At 36.0% G+C, this 19,242-nt stretch overlaps 1 protein-coding gene across 9 annotated transcripts in view; it reads right to left on the bottom strand.

Annotated features, from left to right (window-relative positions):
- Positions 1 to 5,755: 5,755 nt before the first annotated feature.
- KIAA0586 (KIAA0586 ortholog) overlaps positions 5,756 to 19,242 on the bottom strand; it is a 94,001-nt gene continuing 80,514 nt past the window's right edge. For 7 of the 9 annotated variants that reach the window (XM_031679086.2, XM_015235531.3, XM_072963121.1 and 4 more), the window contains one exon: positions 5,756 to 6,098. In XM_031679086.2, coding sequence (XP_031534946.1) covers positions 5,947 to 6,098 — 152 coding nt within the window. In that variant the 3' untranslated portion in view covers positions 5,756 to 5,946. Of the gene's footprint in view, positions 6,099 to 16,592; positions 16,719 to 19,242 lie in introns of those variants that run through there. The other 2 variants (XM_072963123.1, XM_072963124.1) reach the window with 2 other exon arrangements.

Raw genomic sequence — 19,242 nt, 5'->3', positions numbered from 1 at the left:
GCACTGGCAATTACAAGGACACTTTCTCCATAAAGACTGGTTCTGACAATCTGCTGACGATGATGCTAACTAAATTTCCCCATGGTTTTCTGCATCAGGAACAAGTCAAATTAAGTTCCACAGTAGATAAATAATGGAATTTTTTTTCAAAGTTTGACTAGGAAGCGGTAGAATTATATCTCACCTTATGCGAACATAACCCAGGTAACCCGGAGCGGGCAAGACAAAATACGGAAACTCCTTCCCAAGGCCCTTTGAACCTTTACTAATGGGCTTTATACAACTACCCAGGTCTTTAGGCTTTAAATATATACCATCAATAGTCTGTAAATTTTTAGGGTGGAAAAAAACACATTCCTTGATGAGAAGTTACAGACGTTACACTTGCTAGACTTTGTGTTCCTAACACAGGGAATTCCTACTTTCTCATCCAGTGAATGGGATGGGACTTATTTCACTGTAACAGTCACAGAGGAACTCTGCAGGGTTTCTCCCCTAACACAAAAACTGTATTCTTCATGCAGGAAAGGTGGAAAGAATAAACGAGATGCTGAAGCCAGGGGTTGGCAAACTATAGCCTGTGGGACAAATCCGGCCCACGGACTGTTTTTATTCAGCCCACAAGCTAAAAATTATTTCTTACATATTTTTAGTTTGTTTTTTTTTTAAAAAGGAGTAGGAGAATATGGAATATGTGACAGAGATCATATTTGGCCTTCAAAGCCTATATAAAATTTATGGTCTGGCCCATTACTGAGAAAATTTGCTGACTCCAGTTCTAAACTACGGAAAATCCTTAATCTGCCTTAGCCTAATGTTTTGTCACTACTGTTAATGGCCAAATGATCACCTCCTAAGCGCTCATACGGTTTTTTTTCCCCCAGGACATCATTACAGGATGTCCTATGTGATTGGGAATAACTCAGTCAATCACTATATTTTGGTGCATGCATCTAGCTAAATATTGTAAGTTAAACCAGCCACCCAAAATGCACAAGCCACTTTTCCAAAGGAGACATCCTCCACACCTTTATATGACTTCTAGCTCACTGACCAGGTTCACTAGAAAAGATATCAGTGTGTCACTTCTATGTGCAATCTAAAATATGACACAAATGAACTTATTTACAAAACAGACCCATAGATAGAAAACAAACCTATAGTTGCCAAAGGGGAAAGGGGTTAGAGGGTGGGGGCACAAATTAGAAGTTTGAGATTAGCAGATACAAACTACTATATATAAAACAGATAAATAATAAGGTCCTACTGTATAGCATAGGGAACTATATTCAATACCTGTAATAAACCATAATGGAAAAGAATATTAAAAAGTATATGTATATAGAATATAGCTGAATAACTTTACACAAGAAACTAAAACAAACTGTAAATCAATTATACTTTAATTCAAAAAAATATATAAGACAAAGCCCCAACTCTTGGTAGTTTGGGAAGAAAGGCATTTTTTGACAAGTCATAGGAATATACAAATTTCATTTCAATTTGATACAAAGAAAGTGTGTGTTAAATTGCAAAAATGGCCACAAATTCTTCCCCTCCCACAGACATGCTCCTTTGCATGTGACTGCAGATCATTCCCCAGGGAGATGGATCTATTTCTCTATTCTTTGAGTCTGGGCTTGGACGTGACTTGCTTTGGCCAACAAGGCATTAACATGCCACAAGCAAAGGCTTGAAAACTGCTGGCACAATGGAGCGTGCGCCCTCTCACGGCTCTTAGGAACCCTGAACCTGTATCATGTGAACAAGCTTGGGCTATCCTGCTAGATGATGAGACACGTGGCCCAGTTACCTCTGCTGCCCTGTTAATGGCCAGCAACCACTAGGTGTGTGAAGGAGGCCATCAACTATCAACTGACTGTAAATGCACGTGTGAGGTCAGACCACACCAAGAGGAACAGAGCAGAACAAAGCTAACCCAGCTGATCCCTGCCAAACTGCTCATCCACAAAGTCATGAATAAATGGTTGTTTTAAGCCACCTAGTTTTGGGATGGTTTGTTTTGCAGAAAACGCTAAGTGATACAGACGCGAAAATGCTTCAGAACATTACTGAAAGGAGCTACTTCAGGTCCTCGTGGCAACAGCAACAACAGTCCACCCAGGGTGTAATACATCATAATGAAAGTGAACTTCCAGCTCAGACCAACAGACTTTCACTCCTGTAAGTGACTGCAAGGTGAGGCTAACCAAAGAAGCATCTGGAAGCAGATGGCTTCAAGGCATAAACAGGTTATTGGAGACCTTCTGATCAAGCAGACAACTTCAGAAATATAAATTCCACCCAAGACAATGAAAGAAAACCATAACTTTCTGTTATGCCCAAACTGCCTGCCTTCCTTGTGAGACTGTTAGTGCATCACTACGGGCTATTGCTTTCCTTCTCTGTGTTTTCTGACTCTACTTTTCTTCATTGCCCCCGCCCTTTTCTGAAACAAAACACATTTCCTCACCTTGTTTCTAAGTAGAGTCAAACCATGACCTTATCTACTAACCTGATGTCTTGCTGGGCCTGTTACCCATTTCCAACTCCAGGGGTCACTCAAATCATGGCAATACCTCTGCTTAACGTTAGCAAACAGCCCATCAAGAATAATGATCTGAACATCTCTGCACTTCAGAACATACAACAATTATTTCCTGACTCAGACACTGAGGCTGGTTGTTATAATTACACAGAATTACACTCAACCAACATTTTATTCAGAAGGAAAAATCAACCCAATCACCTTTAAAAATAATCCTGAGTGCCTATGGTACTTTCATAACCTATGCAACCATTAAGGAACACAACCAAAGGAAATATAAATACTTACCAAGCTTACCAACAAATCCTGTTGAACTATCCCGATGGTAGAACTATCTTCTCACTTAATATTTACTCCTAGGGTAACACCTTGTTTAAAATAGAAAAGAAAAAAATGTCTCTGTTCAGGAAAAGCAGGCTACAAATCGTTGACTGAAATAGTTATCACTGTTTGTCATAATAACTCAGTGAAAAAGACATATACTTTCAACTCTACACATAGATCACAGCAATTGTGCAGCACCCAGCCTGTTCTTTATCTGTGACCTCCATGCATAACCAAGAACTATTTCTGGGACTCCTTATCCCTCAAGATTTTAAATCTTGTTCAGTTTCACCATCTGGGTCTCTTCAGAGGTCTCACAGAAGTCATCTCCCAGGCGAAGTTAGAGGAGTCCATTGATTTGCTTGAGGGTACCTTGGGTAGGGGTGCCTGAATTTAAGACATGTATCAGTAACTTATCCCTTACTGTGGCTGAAATTATAAACAAGACCATTCAAATTATAAAGACCCAGCAAAGGAGCTTTGATTTGCTTGCTGTCTTAGTGATTAACGGCCTAGCACATAGCTTTACAATCTTTATCAGCCTCACCAAGGGCTATCTGCCTTCTAGCTATACTTCCTATTGTCTCTTGGTAAACACCTCAGTACAAGAAACAGTATCTTTGAAGAATACAGACACAGGCTGATTATTCAACGGTTTGACAGTCTGAGACCTGGAATCCATTCGCCTGGCATAGACTAGGTCAAGTCAAAACCTGGCTTCCTGAAATTTTCTAAACTGTAATGGTGGGATTTTTTTTGTAATATTCATTTTTCTCCAATGCATCTTAAAGAGAGTTTTTAAAACTACTGTGCAACTGATGTTAGAGGACCAAATGGTGATTCAACACTAGGAAAACACACCAACCTTCATTCTCCAGGGGAGGCAGGTGACCAAAGGCAGAGATGGCTTCCCAGCCTGGCCCCTAAGTATCCACAGCACACTGTGGTGGGCTTCGTGGTTAATTTTGGTTAAACAGATACACATATGGACATATAGTAGAAAATAACATTTCAGTGGGTTTCTTCTTAGCAACATCACAGAAATAAATACTCAGGATTCTACTCTTCATTACTGTTCAATTACTCATCTATAAGGAAATGATAGCTTCAGGCCATTTTTAAAAAGATGTTTCAAAAAACGTTTCCACTGCAGAATTATTCTTGGGTTGGGGGCAGTAATCCACCAGGAACTCAGAAATGCTGCTTTATTTATTTTACAGAAAAATTTTAAGTTTTTAATAGAAAAGCTATAAAGCTGATTTAAATATATGTTTAGCATTTAAAAAGAAAAATTGAGACCAGAAATATGCAGGTGATAAACATACCGATGTACTAGCTCCTAAAAATAAAAACATTTACTCAAGATTCTATTAATGTGCACAAAAAACAAATTTACTTTAGGATTTAAACCAAAGGAACATTTTAAATACCTGTTACTCTGGCATGTAAGCCCAGCAATAGCAACAGCCTTGATCTTGATAGAGCCCACCTGTTAGTAGCATGTCTTATAAACAGTTCATTCTAAAAGTGGAAATTATAAAATTACATATAAAATGAAATTTTTAAAGCTCGTAACATCAAAAATGCCATGTAATTTACTTTTATATACATAGTTTTATTCCAAAAAAATTTGAGGTGGTTGGCTGAAGCATATATATATAGGAGGAAGCTTGGCCAGAAATAATTCTATAAAACAAAATGGACAGACATCAAAAAAATTTTTTTTTAAGAAAAGCTCAAGTACACAAGAAGAGAAATACATCAAAGATCATACTTCTACCCTAAAACTAGAAAAGGCAGGTTTTCTATGGTAAGGGTGAAAAAACTACCAACACCTTCACATAAAAAATGCTTTTGTTAATTTTAAGAACATGTTTCCCAAGGAGAAAAAGTCCTGAAAACCAGAAATCAAGGTGGGGAGGGTAATGTTAAAAATGAAGCAGCACTTAGAAACATTTTCACAGCTTTCAACTATCAGAGACTTTGTAAATGAACCTCAAAATAAATTGTCATCCACAGAATAGTATTTTTCTTCTACTTATTTAATGGGAACTATTACAAGCAGACATGTCGGAAAGGCCACAGCAAAAAAAAAAAAAAAAAAAAAAGCTCTAGAGGGAAATCTACAGCATTTCAGTAACTGAATATCTGAGAGATGCTTGAGAAGCTGTGACATAAGAAGAAACATGTATGGACACATTTCTGAGCTTCCACAGGTTCTAGCAGCTTCTGTCTTCAGTGAGGAAAAATCCTCGGACTCTTCCTAAATTCCCCAGGCAATAGGTCTCACTAGAAGTTTAATGTATGTACAAAACAGAAACAGACTCACAGACATAGAAAACAAACCTGTGGTAACCAAAGGGGAGAGAGGGGGGAGGGGAGGGACAAATTAGGGTATGGGATTAACAGATACAAACCATCACACATAAAATAGATGAGCAACAAGGATTTACTGTATAGCACAGGGAACTATACCCAGTATCTTGTAATAACCTATAATGGAATATAATCTACAAAATACTGAATCACCATGCTGTACACCTGAAACTAACATATTATTGTAAATCAATTATACTTCAATTTTAAAAAAACTATGTATCTCAGAGATAGTTCCATATCAACATAAAACATTCTAAAATTCCTTTTTGTGCCATCTAGTATTCTGTTATACCATCACTTTTTAATCAGTCCCTTACTGAGAGGCATTAGATTGCTTCCAATTATTTGCTTACACAAAATTTGGAATGACTAGCCCTGAGCAACTTAACTTCGTAACTAGGTATAGATAATTATATCTGCAGAATAAATTCTTAGATATCAAGTCATGCCCTTTCCACTATTCCATGTTGCCTCAGATTCTAAGAAATAACTCACAGACTCATGATGATTTCCATTTACTTTATTTAAAAATGTTACCTAAATACCTAAATTGCACTTTTCATTTTAATAAAAAATAAAAAATTGTTTTTCTGAATATGTTCAAGGGCCAAAATAGTTTGAGAGATGGTTTTATACCAGAGAGAAATGACCTCAGAATCAGTGGCACAAATGCTGGACTAACTCTCACTTTCCACTCAGAAGGTATCTGCTCCTGAAGACTCAGTGTCCCCCCGAATGGTGCTGACGCTCAGAGACTGAGAGCCGTCCTCCAGGTTCACTGAGGGCAGCATCACGGACATCTTGGCAGGTGAAGTCTGAGAGGTGAAGAGTGGTACTGCCTTACCACCTGTAAAAAGGAGAAACTCATTCAGCTAAACAGTCCATCCTGAGTATTTATGTGTCTTAAACCTTCCTAAATAACACAGGGGATGAAAACAAGAATTGTATATAAGGCTATTTCTTTTCTCAAGGTGCTCAGAACTTGTTCAAGATAAAATACATCCTCCTTTCCGTTACCATCCCTGGAAAATTAGAGACAACATTTAAAAAGTATGTTATGATCCAAATGTTTATATCTCTCCAAAATTCGTATGTTGAAATCCTAATGCTCAGTGTTACAGCATGAAAGACGTGGTCTTTGGGAAGTGCTTAGGTCATGAGGGTGGAGCCCTCATGAACAGGATTAGTGCCTTCATGTCAGAGATCCCAGAGAGCTTGCTAGCCCCTTCCACCACATGAGGACACAGGAACCAAGAGGTGCCTTGATCTTTGACATCCAGCTTCCAGAACTTTGAGAAATAAATTTCTGTTGTTTATAAGCCACCCAGTCAGTAGTATTTTGTTACAGGAGCCTCGATGGACTAACACAGTACACGAGTGCCCAGTGTTGTGGTACAGACGATAAATGCCAGGTAAGACCTAGTAGGAGAGGCAGTTTGAGACAAACATTTCATTAATATGTTTTTTTTTTTTAAAACTACCTATTCCCTAACTCAATCCTCTAAGTTTAAAAAGCACATTACATAAGAACGTAAAGAATGGCAACTTCGTATTGTTTAAAACCAAAAAATCCTCACTTCAAGTTTCATAGATTTACCATATACACATAAGAATAATAAGCATCTTAAAAGCAAATTATCTTAAATAATCTTAAAGACTTCCCTAAGTTCAGAGTCACAGTAGTTTTCCTAAAAATCCTTTATACTTTTAAAATAGTTTCCACAGCAATATAGTGAGGTTTTCCATTAAATTTTTATTACAGACCATAGTTAAAGTAGACAGTTCTGGAGAGTTCAACAATGACTCAATCCCAGCTGTCCAAGATGTCAGACTACTTACAGAAGACAAACGCCTTTCATATTAGGATATCTAACAAGGACTATTTTAATATACCATTCCTTTTTGTTATTTGTATCAATTTCTTTTTTTTTTAATAAAAGAGGGAAGGGAAATAAGATTTGGCATCATAATAGCAACATCACAAACTGTAGTACCACAATATAATCCTTCAAGAAGAAAGAAATTCTTAAGTCAATCTAATTAGAATAAATCTTTTAAATAGGAAAAGACTTCTTGAAGTTTAGCTCTATCAGGATATGACAAAAACTAAAATTAAGAAACTGTAAGAATTGCTTTTAAAAATCTTTATAGAACATAAGCATTATTTAAATATTCTGGTATTTTACAAACCTGTGATGCAGAGTACAAGAGAAGTATCCAAGATCAAAGCTTACCTTGTCAATAAAGTAAAAACTAACACAGAATATAACTAATGCTTGAGAGCAAAATTACTTTTCAACCCATAAAATTAGTTAAATGTTATCTTCCCTGATTAAGAAAAATTCCATTCCTTGCGTTACTCAAACATCTATCAAAAACTACACTGACACTAGACATTTTTCTTTTTTCTGTTAACCAATTTCACAAAACAGCTTTACATGTACCTTTATCTACTCTGTGCATAAAATTACTGATTAAATTGTTCAATGATGTAACAAGAGCTATAATTATTTTGGGGGGGATCTTGAAGAAGTTTCCAAGTCTCAAGGAACATGTTAAATTCAATTATTGCAAAGTTACGCTATTTCTTATAGTTACTACCTTATCTATATAGCAATTAAAAATTTGCAAAAATCTTTCCCCCATCATCTTATCTCATCCTAACAGTAATTCTGGGAGATAGACAAAGTAACTGAAGCACAGAGATGTTAGAGTGGGGTTTTCCAAAAGCATATGCTCGTTAACTAAACATCTCTACAAGCCTCCTGTATGTGTGAAGTTAAGATGGTGCCAGGAATACACAGGTGAAAAAGAAAGCATCCTCATCTTCAAGAAGCTTAGCACCTAGTAGTGGAGACAAACATGTAGAGGAATATTTGGTTTAAATTAGGTGGAAGTAGCAGTTGAGCTAGGACTTAAAAGATGCAGAAGAGGGTAGGGAAGGTATAGCTCAGTGGCAGTGTGTGCTTAACATGCACGAGGTCCTGGGTTCAATCCCCAGCACCTCCATTAAAATAAATACATAAATTAACCTAATTACTTCCCACCCCCCCCCCTAAATTGGAAGAAAAAAAAGATGTGAAAGGCAATGAAGAGAAAGAGAACAACAAAATAAAGTCAAGATAAAATTAAGGGAACTCTGAGTATTCTGATATTAGAGTATTGACTGGCTAAGAGGAATAAAGGAGAGAAGGCCCTAAAGGTAGGTCAAGGTCAAGTTCTGTGAACAATGATGAGTAACAGAAGATTCTGAACTAAGACAAAAGTATCTTAGAAAAGACAGTGCTAATAGCGGTGTGGAAAATGAGGAGAGGAGAGGGATCTATGGAAAGTGTCTGTGCAAGAAGTGATGGTCCATGGTAGGGGAAACAGATTCAACATATCCTGGAGGGAAAGTCAGTATTTACAAAGAATTGAATAAGGCTCCAGAATGACAGGTTTAATTGAGTAGTCAGTAAGGAGAACACAAACAAGCTGGAGACTATGTTAGTACAGAGGGATGGGGAGATACTGGGATCACTCAGATACTTGATGAATTTGAAGGCCTGCGAGATGTGTGAATGGACTTTTCCAGTAGGCAAATGGAGTCAAATATATCAAAGAGTGTAAGGCAGTTTTGGAGACGCAGAATCACCAGTCATCTACAAAGATATAATTATTATAGCAGTGAATATAGCGATCACCTAGGGAGAGAAAATAGACTTAAGAAATGATGACAAAAATACAGGGAAGGACAAAGAAAGGTGAAGAGAAAATAGCGGAACACACAAAAGGGAAATGTTAGACAGATAATTAGTAAGAGAACCAACAGTGAAGCATCACACAAGGTTAAGAGGTGGTTTTCAAAAAAGAGTCTAATATAATTCATCAAATTCTGAGACTACAGCTCACTGCTTTTTGCGTGATACCAAATACCTTAATTACCCACATAAAAAATTATTACTTTTAAAGGTGGTTGAGAGAAATTCCACTTCAGTTGTGGTATGTAACGGCAGGGGCAGCTAAGGAGAGGAGCAGTGATGAAGTTTCAAGCACCAGTCCCTTTTGAGAGGTCAAGTCTGGGGTCAGAATGAGGTCTACTGCACAGGCACTTGGGGAAGGTCCCATCCAGACTGCTGGTGTGCGGAGGAGTGAAAGGAGAAGGAGGAGGAACAAAAGCAAGGATTCCAAAACAGGCAGAGCTGGGCTCATCCACCTGTTCACTCAGCAAATATCAGCCGAGCACCTACTGTGTGCCAGGCACTGTTCTAGACTCTGGAGAGTTCAGCAATGAAAAAAAACAAAGGCTCTAATCTCACTGATGTTACATTCCAGTTGGGTGTAAAGTGCAAATGACAAACAAGTAAGGAAATAAATATATATATCAGGAGGTGATAAACACTATAAAGAAAAATAGGTAAGGGGTAAGAGGGAGGATAAGGGATAAGGGACTTGGGGAAGTTACATAACTCCTCTGAACTTTCATTTCCTCACCTACAAAATAAAGATAAGTATGCCTGCCTCAGAGGGTTTCTGAGGATTAAACGGGACAATGCATATAGTGTTTTGTACAGTGCTGGCACATTGAAAGCACTTTAAAACAGACTACCTCCTACTTTTATGGAACTGGAAAGAAACTATCCTAAGAGGCAATGACCCTCACAGTGGGCTGCTAAACGTAGTCAACTTACAGAGAGATAAGGAGGTGTCACTGAAATGCACTAAGAAAAAGACCCCATGACTCCAGAAGGCCTCCAAATAATTAACCTACTTTTAATTCTAGTAATTGTGTTTTAATCAATGAGTTATATCAATTAAACATATCACTTTACCTAAAGGTGTCTGTTAATATACATTTTGGAAAGCTTTTTTGAAGCGTTCATTTACACAAGCTAAACAGTCAAGTTTTAGAACTTTAAAAGAACTTTTTAGACTGGATAAGTCTTTTTAAAAAAAGCATCACTTTGATTATTGTTAACAGGCAAAAAGAGTAACATTCATATCCCGTTATGGTCCTCACAGAGCTTAACGTTTTTTAAAGAAAAGACATCATATTGTAATAAATCATCATTAAAGCAAACATCAATTTTCTACCTATAGTAAACGTAGTTTGATGCTTTCAAAGTTTGACTTTTTTAATTTCCACAGTCATGTCATTACTCTATGATGTAATTGTTTCAACAGCTGTTTTCAAGTTTGTTTTTAAAAAAGGGAGACTATTCCTTGATTCCATGGGTTTGCCGTATGTCATTCAACCTGGCATGCATTTAAGCTGGAGATGCCGTTGAGCGAGACCATGTATTTGAAGCTTCCTAAGACTATTTTTTAATATTTTTTGACACTTGAAATTCATTTTTTTGCTTTAAACATATTTAAAATTCAAGAAATTTTGTTTTCTATTCTTTGATTATAAAACTAAGGAACAAAAACCCTAAAACTAATTCATTCTAAGTAACACAAGTAATACAGGATTTTTAATGTCCATTTAAGAATTTGCCTGTATATCATATGTATATTTTAAAAAATACATACACATAACTTTCTAAAAGCTTTTTAGGTTTAGATAATCCATTTCATCAGCAGGTTTTAGATTCTGACTCTAATCTTCAAACGCTTGGTAACCCATTATTATATCTATCTTATTTGCAAACTGAGAGGAATCCAAACAAAGGATTCTTTCCTAAAACAACATGAGACAAGCAGAGAAAAGAAGAAAAAAAAGTTTCCTCAATAACTTCACAGAAGAAGGTAGCGCCTCAAACTTGTCCTTCAAATTAAGTAACTGCACGTGGCACAAGCCACATAAATAAATTTATGGTTTTCTTCTAGGAGGGAATGAACAGATGGTAAGAGGACTTTAAATTGATTCAGGGTTTCCTACATGCAGATCAAGATTGGTTTCTTATAAACTGTACATTCAAAAATAAAATTAAAAAGGAAACAAGTGTAGCAATCTTTAATCTGAGTACATGAAGGATCTCAACCCAGAGTCCATGGGTGGGTGACCAAGGATCTATGAATACCTTGAAACTACTTTCATGTCAGTACAGTTTGGAAGGGAGGCAGGCAGTCATAGCTATTAGTCTTAAATGGGTCTGTGGCCACCAAATATTTAGGAACCATGTGCAAGTGAATTACTCTGTTTTTCTGGCAGTAGTGGTGAAATACGAGAGTTCCTCTCCTGTTAGCAATGGATGCCTTATTCTCTGAAGGCAACTCTACTGCAGCACTTACCAAACTGCACTGTAATAAATATTTGTTATGTGTCTGTCACTTCCATTGGACGACATATTCCTGAAGAGCACAGACTGTGACTGTCTTCTGAGTAACTAGTGTAGTAGGTACACGCTAAGTACCTGTCACCTTATCGTCTTGTAATTACTGTTATTTGCCTGTGGGTCTGTGGCTCCTGTAAAATGCACCCCATGAGGACAGCAACTTTGTTTTGCTTACCCTTGCATTCTACAAAGTTGTAGAATAATGCTAGGTACACACTGAAATGATTCCTGAACCAAATTAATTTGTTTCCACCTAGAGAGTCTGTGGTTCCTCACGGCTAACAGCTTGCTTAGATTCACACTGACCAGATACTGTCTTTAAAATCAGCCCTGAGTTCCTGTGACCCAGTTGCTTCCCAGCTGTCTATAAAAATGTTACAGTGTTTCAGCTGTGTTTTATTGAGTTCTTGAAGCATTTTCCCCGTCCACCCTGGGCTCATCTACTCTTGCTTTAACTCCTTGTTTAAGCAGCTGCTAAACTATCCTGCTGTATTCAGTTCCCCTCACATACTCAACCCAGCCCTGCAGATTTTGCAACATCATAGCTTCAGTGTTTGAGAACAAATATCACAAGTCTTGATGAAGAAGGTCCCTGGTCATTTGATGTTGAGTATATAGTATGCAAAATTTTATTTGGCTCTGCTTTACAGAATTAGTCACTACTAATAAACATTTCTTTCCTTACTTTCATGTCTAAAAGTGATTTAAAATGTTACTAGAGTCTCATCCCAAAATATGTTTTAGACATATAAATCTTAATACATTTTTTAAGTTTACTATTGCTTCTGTTTTTTAAGCCAGCTGACAAATGTTTATTTTAAAATTTATAATTTAAGATAAAAATACAGCAGTTCCTATAGGAAGAATAAATGTATCGGCACCTGTAAAAACAACTCCAAACCTTTTTTTTCTCCAAAAAGCAATAGTTAATGTGAAAGATTTGTTTCTTCTTATGCCAGGTTCCAGCTGCTTCACTTTGTTTAAAACTGACTTCAAAGTTTAAACAGTGTTCTGTCCCAACAAATAACCTCCCCCAGATGGAATTATCTCAAGTACTAGCCTCAGTGCTCTGAATACCACACCTGCAGCCTTTTAATTCAACATTTTATAAACTTTCCAAAAGGAAATGATAGATTTTTTTCCCTTTAACTTTTGGGGAGTTGAGTATAGTGCATGAAGGGAGTTCTATACCTGGGGTGTTTGTAGATATTTTAAAAGAATAAAGATTTGGAATTACTATCTCTACTGTATTATTATGAGAGAAAGAAAAATTGAAAAAAAATTTTAACTTTTAAAGTAAAAGTCTTAACTGTAAATACAGATGCGAGGTACAGATTGGGCTCGGTTTGTGTCCAATCTGTATTACCTGGTGAAGCTACAGTTAAAAAAATTGTTTTCTTAAGAAAATCAGTTAAGCATAGGCATAATCATGATTCATTCCCACTTAAAACACACACACACACGAACCAAATGTACTCCCACAGTCACTCTCATAAAACCAGGTAAACAGAAGCCTCAACTAGTGGCCTTAATATAAAGAAGGAAGTTAAACAGCTGAACTTTAATGACTGTCAACAGAATAATACTTTACCTAACAGATTATCATCTTTATGCATCAGAGATTAGGCAAAGGGGGAAGTCAAGGTTACTGAGAGAATTTGCAACTTGTATTCAATGAAAGAAACTCATGGCCCATTTCTTCCAAGGTTGAAGGTTGTCACAGATTCTCTTAGGTAACCATTTAATTATTACAAAAAAGTTTAGGATCTCCTTTTTCCCTAGGCCAGCCTGGGGCATACTGCCCAACACAACCTATCTGCAAAAACCAATCAAGTTGTCAAGGGGCACACAAGAGCACTATACTCTTAAACCAAAGTCATGCTTAACATTAAAACGAAATAGGCTGGGGGAAAAACTTTTTAATGGCTAGAGAATTATGAAGCCAAGAAAAATTAAATAGCTGAAGGGAGAAACTTTCTGAGGTCAACAAGACACCCTGGGTGTCTAAGCGTATGGCCCTGTTAACAGAGTGCTGTTAACCTATGCTCTGAAATACAGTCAGTCAGTAACTGTCAATAATCATTGTTTCAAACAAATTTTTAGGATGAAGTGATTCACGAAAAGTTTATACTGTGCTATGATCAGTATTTTCTGGTTTTCTCTAGGAAAAAAAAAATCACTCATCTCTCAAGCTTCCTTTAGTTCACCAAAATTTCAGGTGGATCTAAGAGATAATTAAGTGAACATGATTTTAACCATTACATAGCTCATTAAACAGAGCGATACAGTCTCACTGGTGACAGACATTCATGTTTAACTATTGTAATTACACTGTAGGAGACATACATTTAAATATGTTAAAAAATTAAATGTGTAATAGTTTGTACTTAATTCCTACCCCGATATTGCTCCTCCCCCCTTCCCTCTCCCCACTGGTAAGCTCTAGTTTGCTCTCTATCTGTGACTGTTTCTTTTTCATTACATACACTAGTTTGTAGTATTTTTTAGATTCCACATATATGCGATATCAAATAGTATTTGTCTTTCTCTGTCTGACTTATTTTACTAAGCATATTACCCTCTAAGTCCATCCATGTTGCTGCAAAGTTTCATTATTTTTTATGGCTGAGTCATATTCTATTATACATATAAACACATTTTTTTTTACCCACTCATCTATTGAGGTGTAAACTATTATGTATAAAATAAGCTACAAGGATCTTGTGCACAGCACAAGGAATATAGTTAATATTTTATAATAACTATAAATGGAGTATAACTTCTAAAGCTTGTGAATCACTATATTGTACACCTATGACTTACATAATATTGTACATCAACTATACTTCAATAAAAAAGTTGAATGCAGTAAGATCAATGAAGAAAAAATTAAAGCTTAAAAAGTATAGTTTTAGAAGAAACTATAATTTTATAAGAGTAAGTTTGTAGACAAATACAAGTTATATGCTGATAATCTACAAACTGACCCAAATTGAACATCTGACTTTGATACTGTTTTAAAAAAATCTTTAAATGCATTAAAAGTGCTTACTATGATATTACTATTGGACACTGTCTATGTTTACTCTGCCTCTAAGCTTCTCAGCATTAGAGAGGAGAGAAGTTGCTGCTAGGCATGGTTCAGATTCTACCCAGCACCTACAGCACAAACAAGGAAACAAAGTACCACCTCAGGCCCCCACTACTGAAGAGCCATTTGTTTGTGGCAAGTAAATTAAGTGCCAGTGTTCAGAGAAGTGGTTACTCTGAAGCCCAGAATTCAAATTTATCTGTTGTGTTCTAGTAAGAAGTAAGCAACAGCATCCCCTTTCATACAAAACAAAACTGGATGAAAACTAAGAAAAGAAAAAACAAACAAACAAGTACCTTAGGTCTAGCTAGGGTTCAATCAAAAAAAGATTTTTAAATACCTTTTACGTGTCCATCATTATTATACTAAATGTTGCGAAGACAACAAAGGGCAAGATATTGTCTAAGTCCTCTTTAACTGGAAAGACAAAACTAATGCAGAGCAGACCAACACTAGTGAGCAAATCTTCCAATTAATGCACCAAAAATATAAGGGATTTTAAAGACCAACAATTAATTGAGCTCTCTGCCTTCTAACATTACATCATGACTATCTGCTAATGCTTCTACTTGTGTCTTCTTCAATAAGCCACTTCATAGGCTGACATAACATTCCTGCAATGCCAGATTTTCCTAAAGGACAAGAAAATAAATAGTTTTCCTCCAATATCTTCTTCATTTTTCCCAAGATGCCTATTTCAGTTCTTTGTATATAGTTGTTCAAGAAATATCCAGCTGACCAATGTTTCTGAAACCTTGTATGTGGAATGTGATCTCTGTGATCTTTTATAGATCATTCTCTATAAAAAAAAAAAAAAAACTACTTTTTCCTCTTCATTCTATACTGTGATATGTAAGATTAAAAAAAAAAAGGCAACTAAATAACAAGCAGACACACTTTTTAGAGAGGCAACTGTAAGCTTGTGGCCAAGAGCACAGACTCAGAAGCTAAGCTACCTGGCGGCCAATCATGGTGCCAACTCGACCTCACTGTGAGGCCTGGGAGAAACTCCGCCACTCTGTGAGGTATCACCACTTTGTGCTTCTATTTCCTCTTTTACCTCATAGGTTTCTTACGATCATTGGAATGATCATACTAGGAATGATATTTGTAAATAACTTAGAGCAGTGCCTACAGAGGCACTCAATAAATGGCAGTTTTACTATTATTTAGCCTATGATTATTTTCTAACTTTTCCCAATTGACAAAAGAATTATTCTTGTTGGGCAATTTTTTCAAAATATATTTTGACAGGGAGACATTTTGTTTAAGAGAAACCACTGCTCACATATTACAGCAGTAGAGCTATAAGGGATCTCAGAGACCATCTTCTCCTTACTAATAAGGAAATCACGATTCAGGAAGGTTAACTGACAAAGGAATCAAAGCCACAAATTAGTAGCAGGAACTAAAACCTACAGTAAACAGTTCTTTCCCCATCATCCAGCTTTTTCATACTCTTCTACTAGGATGTATCCTCACATTCTGAGACCTGTAAGAATAATTAGAAATTACCTGTTCTACTTTCTAAATAATTATCAAGGAAATACAGTACGTTTAAGAGCATAGTCTTTTCTTTCAGAATTAGACTTGGTTTAACTCCAGCTCATTTATTAGCTGTGTGACCTTGGGCAAAATATGTAACTCCTCTGAGCCTCAGGTTCCTCAAATGTAAAATGAGACTAATATTATTCATCTAATTGTATTGATGAAGGATCTTAGCAGAGTGCATCACGAACAGGAAGTATAGAGGGTAGCCAGTACATATTGTTGTTGTTATTAAAAACATAAACAAAACTCCCCTCTGCGAAAACTAGGGGAGAACCTTGATTTCTACAGTGATTTCTCCTAGTGGTGAAAGAAAGAAAGAAAGAATAAGAAAGGGAAGAAAGAAAGAAAGAAAGAAAGAAAAAAGCCACCATGTCAATATCAGAGTTGATTATTACCATTCTTTCCTGTAATAAGTAGCTGCCTCATAATTCTCACTTGCTGGGAACACTGGAAGGGTGAATACTGTGATCTGCAGGTAAGGATTAAAGTAGCAAATCCAACCTATGGTGGCCAACACGATCTGAAAACTGCTTATCAGGTTTGCTGATTTTTACACTTCCTCATCCTGCTGTTCAAAATAGAAGAAACATAATCCTCATTGGTATTTCAGTCAAATAGTGAAAAGAGAACATTTCTAAATATTTGATCTATAAATATCTATTAGCATTTCTATGGCAATCCTCAGTGGGAAATGCCAACTAAAAATTGAGCCATAAATGACCCACGGATATAATTTACCCTTTTATCTTTACCACAAAAGGCAAATGTGGTAATCTTTATTTAAATGTTTAAAAGTACCACAAAATAAAAACAAGTGCTCTTAGATTTGGAAATAGTATCCAAGCCTGAGAAAGCAGGGTTGAAAAAGCTTTAAATGAGGGCTCACTGAGGGCACTGGGATTGTACCACTTGCACACTGTGCTTCTTTCAAACACTCACCTTACTTCAATACTTTAACCTGTTATTTTAAACGGTCATTCAAAATCTTGTAGCTGTATGATGCCAATTTGAAAGTAAGCCAATGTATTACTCATGTATTTTTAAAAGTTTTATTTTTGGTTTGAAAATTTATCCTCTGCACTGTAATACTGTCTTTAGTAAGAATCACTAGTATAGCAATACTTAAATCTGTAAATCATTATATTGCTGTTTTAAACAAATTCTTTATGCAGTATTTAAGACAACTGTGTATTACTATAGGACTGTTAACTGTAAAACAAGGATATAAAGATGAAGGTCTCCAAAACATGAACTTTTTAACCTACGAAACAAGTTTTTAAATGAGTGACGTCCAGAATTTGAAACAAAATCTAGTAAGAAGAAATCTAAAATTAGAAACATTCAGAATAGCTGGAGCTTTTATACTAAGTTGAATTTACTGAAGGAAAAAAAAAGGGAATGTTGGGAATATTATTAAAGCAGTTAAACATATATAGTAAGTTAACAGTTTTTAAGCACATAAAAGCTGCATATCTAATAGGTACACAACTCTTGCCAATAATAGCATTTTCAGAAATAGTATCTTGGCAGCATAAAAGCTTATGTTTAACTGCCAGGAAGCTGATTGGTAATTCAGAAAATGGATGACCCACCTATCCTGAATGCAGACCATCATTTATTTGAGTAATGTACACTTAATTATTAAAGCTCATTAAAAACCATTTAAGTGCTTGACTGTATTGCTGTGTAGTGTAATGACAAAGAGAGTTCCTGCCTTTTAGGGGCAGGAATGTCTAGAGGGACATTCCAGCATTACAATCTGGTTGAGAACCCAGAGACTGGATGTTTTAGTAGACAACTTTATCTACACGGCACTTCCTGTTGGTTGAACGGCCTGTGACACAGCTACTAAAACAAATTTCTCTCAGATAATTCTTTATTAAAGCATGCTGTAATGGTTTGAAAACTAAAAGAATCTTGAAAATTACAATAGGTTTGCCTCTTGAGAGAAGCCATACATTCCATCTGATTTCATTTATTTAAAGTACAAAAGCGAGAACTAATCTCTGCTGTGAAAAGTCAGAATTAGTAATTTTCCTTTTAGGGATGAAAATTGTGACTGAAAGGGGCCGTGAGGGGTATTTGGGGGGCAGCTGGCAAGGTTCTGTTTCTTGAGCTAGGTATGGGTTTACAAGTACTCTCATTTTTAAAAAATTCTTTCAGTTGTACACTTCTATGTGTACTTTTCTGTATATATATTACACTGCCACTAAAAGTTGAAGTTGAAAAAAATAGGTTAGTTTCATCAATTAAAAGATGATTCCCTTACAGTTTTAAACTGTCTTCCAATGACTACAATTGCCAAATAACTATCCTTACTAGGTAGCCTTTCATATCAAGTTAACATTAGCATCAGGCTATACTGCTGACAACAGACAAATTCCTTCCTATTTCTTTTCTTAAAATCTTGAAATACTTGTGAGTTGAAATTATTCAGAAGCAGGAGTTTTTGTTGTTGTTGTTGCTCTGGTTTGACTTACTACATAGGATACTTGATGTTCTGCAACAATCAGCCACTCAATTTAATTGAAAGCACAAACTAATCTTGTTTTAACTAATCTTGAAAGCATTTCTAAAATTTTAATACATTCTATGAAAGCCACTTAATTCCTTATTTTGGGTGCAAAAAAGAAGTTTGCTGTTTCAGTTTATGTCTATAAAGCAACGGTATAACTACATCTAAACTAAACTATAACTCTTACTCAATAGTAACTCCTATAACTTTAATTACATGAGGCCACAGATGATTATAGATCACTATTATCACAGTTTTATAAATGACATTTAATAGCTAACAAAGCTGAAGGCAAAGTCCCTAATAGTTACTAAACAGTTTGAATCTAAGTGCTTCTATAATCTACACCTAGAAAATCCATTTTCTTCTGAGATAGTAATCCTTCCTAATAGGAAAACCTCTCTCAATTTATGGTCTGTGACTGTCACTAAAATACACTGTATTATTTGTGTAGCCTTTATAGTGGGTTTTGCTATATCTAGTCATTCCTAACTAAATTTGGAAACAAAAATTAAATGTGACATAGTGACCAGTTCACTTCCCCCAAGGCCAGAACTGGCAACTTTTGAAAAAGAGT

The sequence above is a fragment of the Vicugna pacos genome, chromosome 6 (assembly GCF_048564905.1).
Source record: "Vicugna pacos chromosome 6, VicPac4, whole genome shotgun sequence".
Classification (NCBI taxonomy): Eukaryota; Metazoa; Chordata; class Mammalia; order Artiodactyla; family Camelidae; genus Vicugna; species Vicugna pacos.
This window is presented reverse-complemented; position numbering and strand designations above follow the sequence as displayed.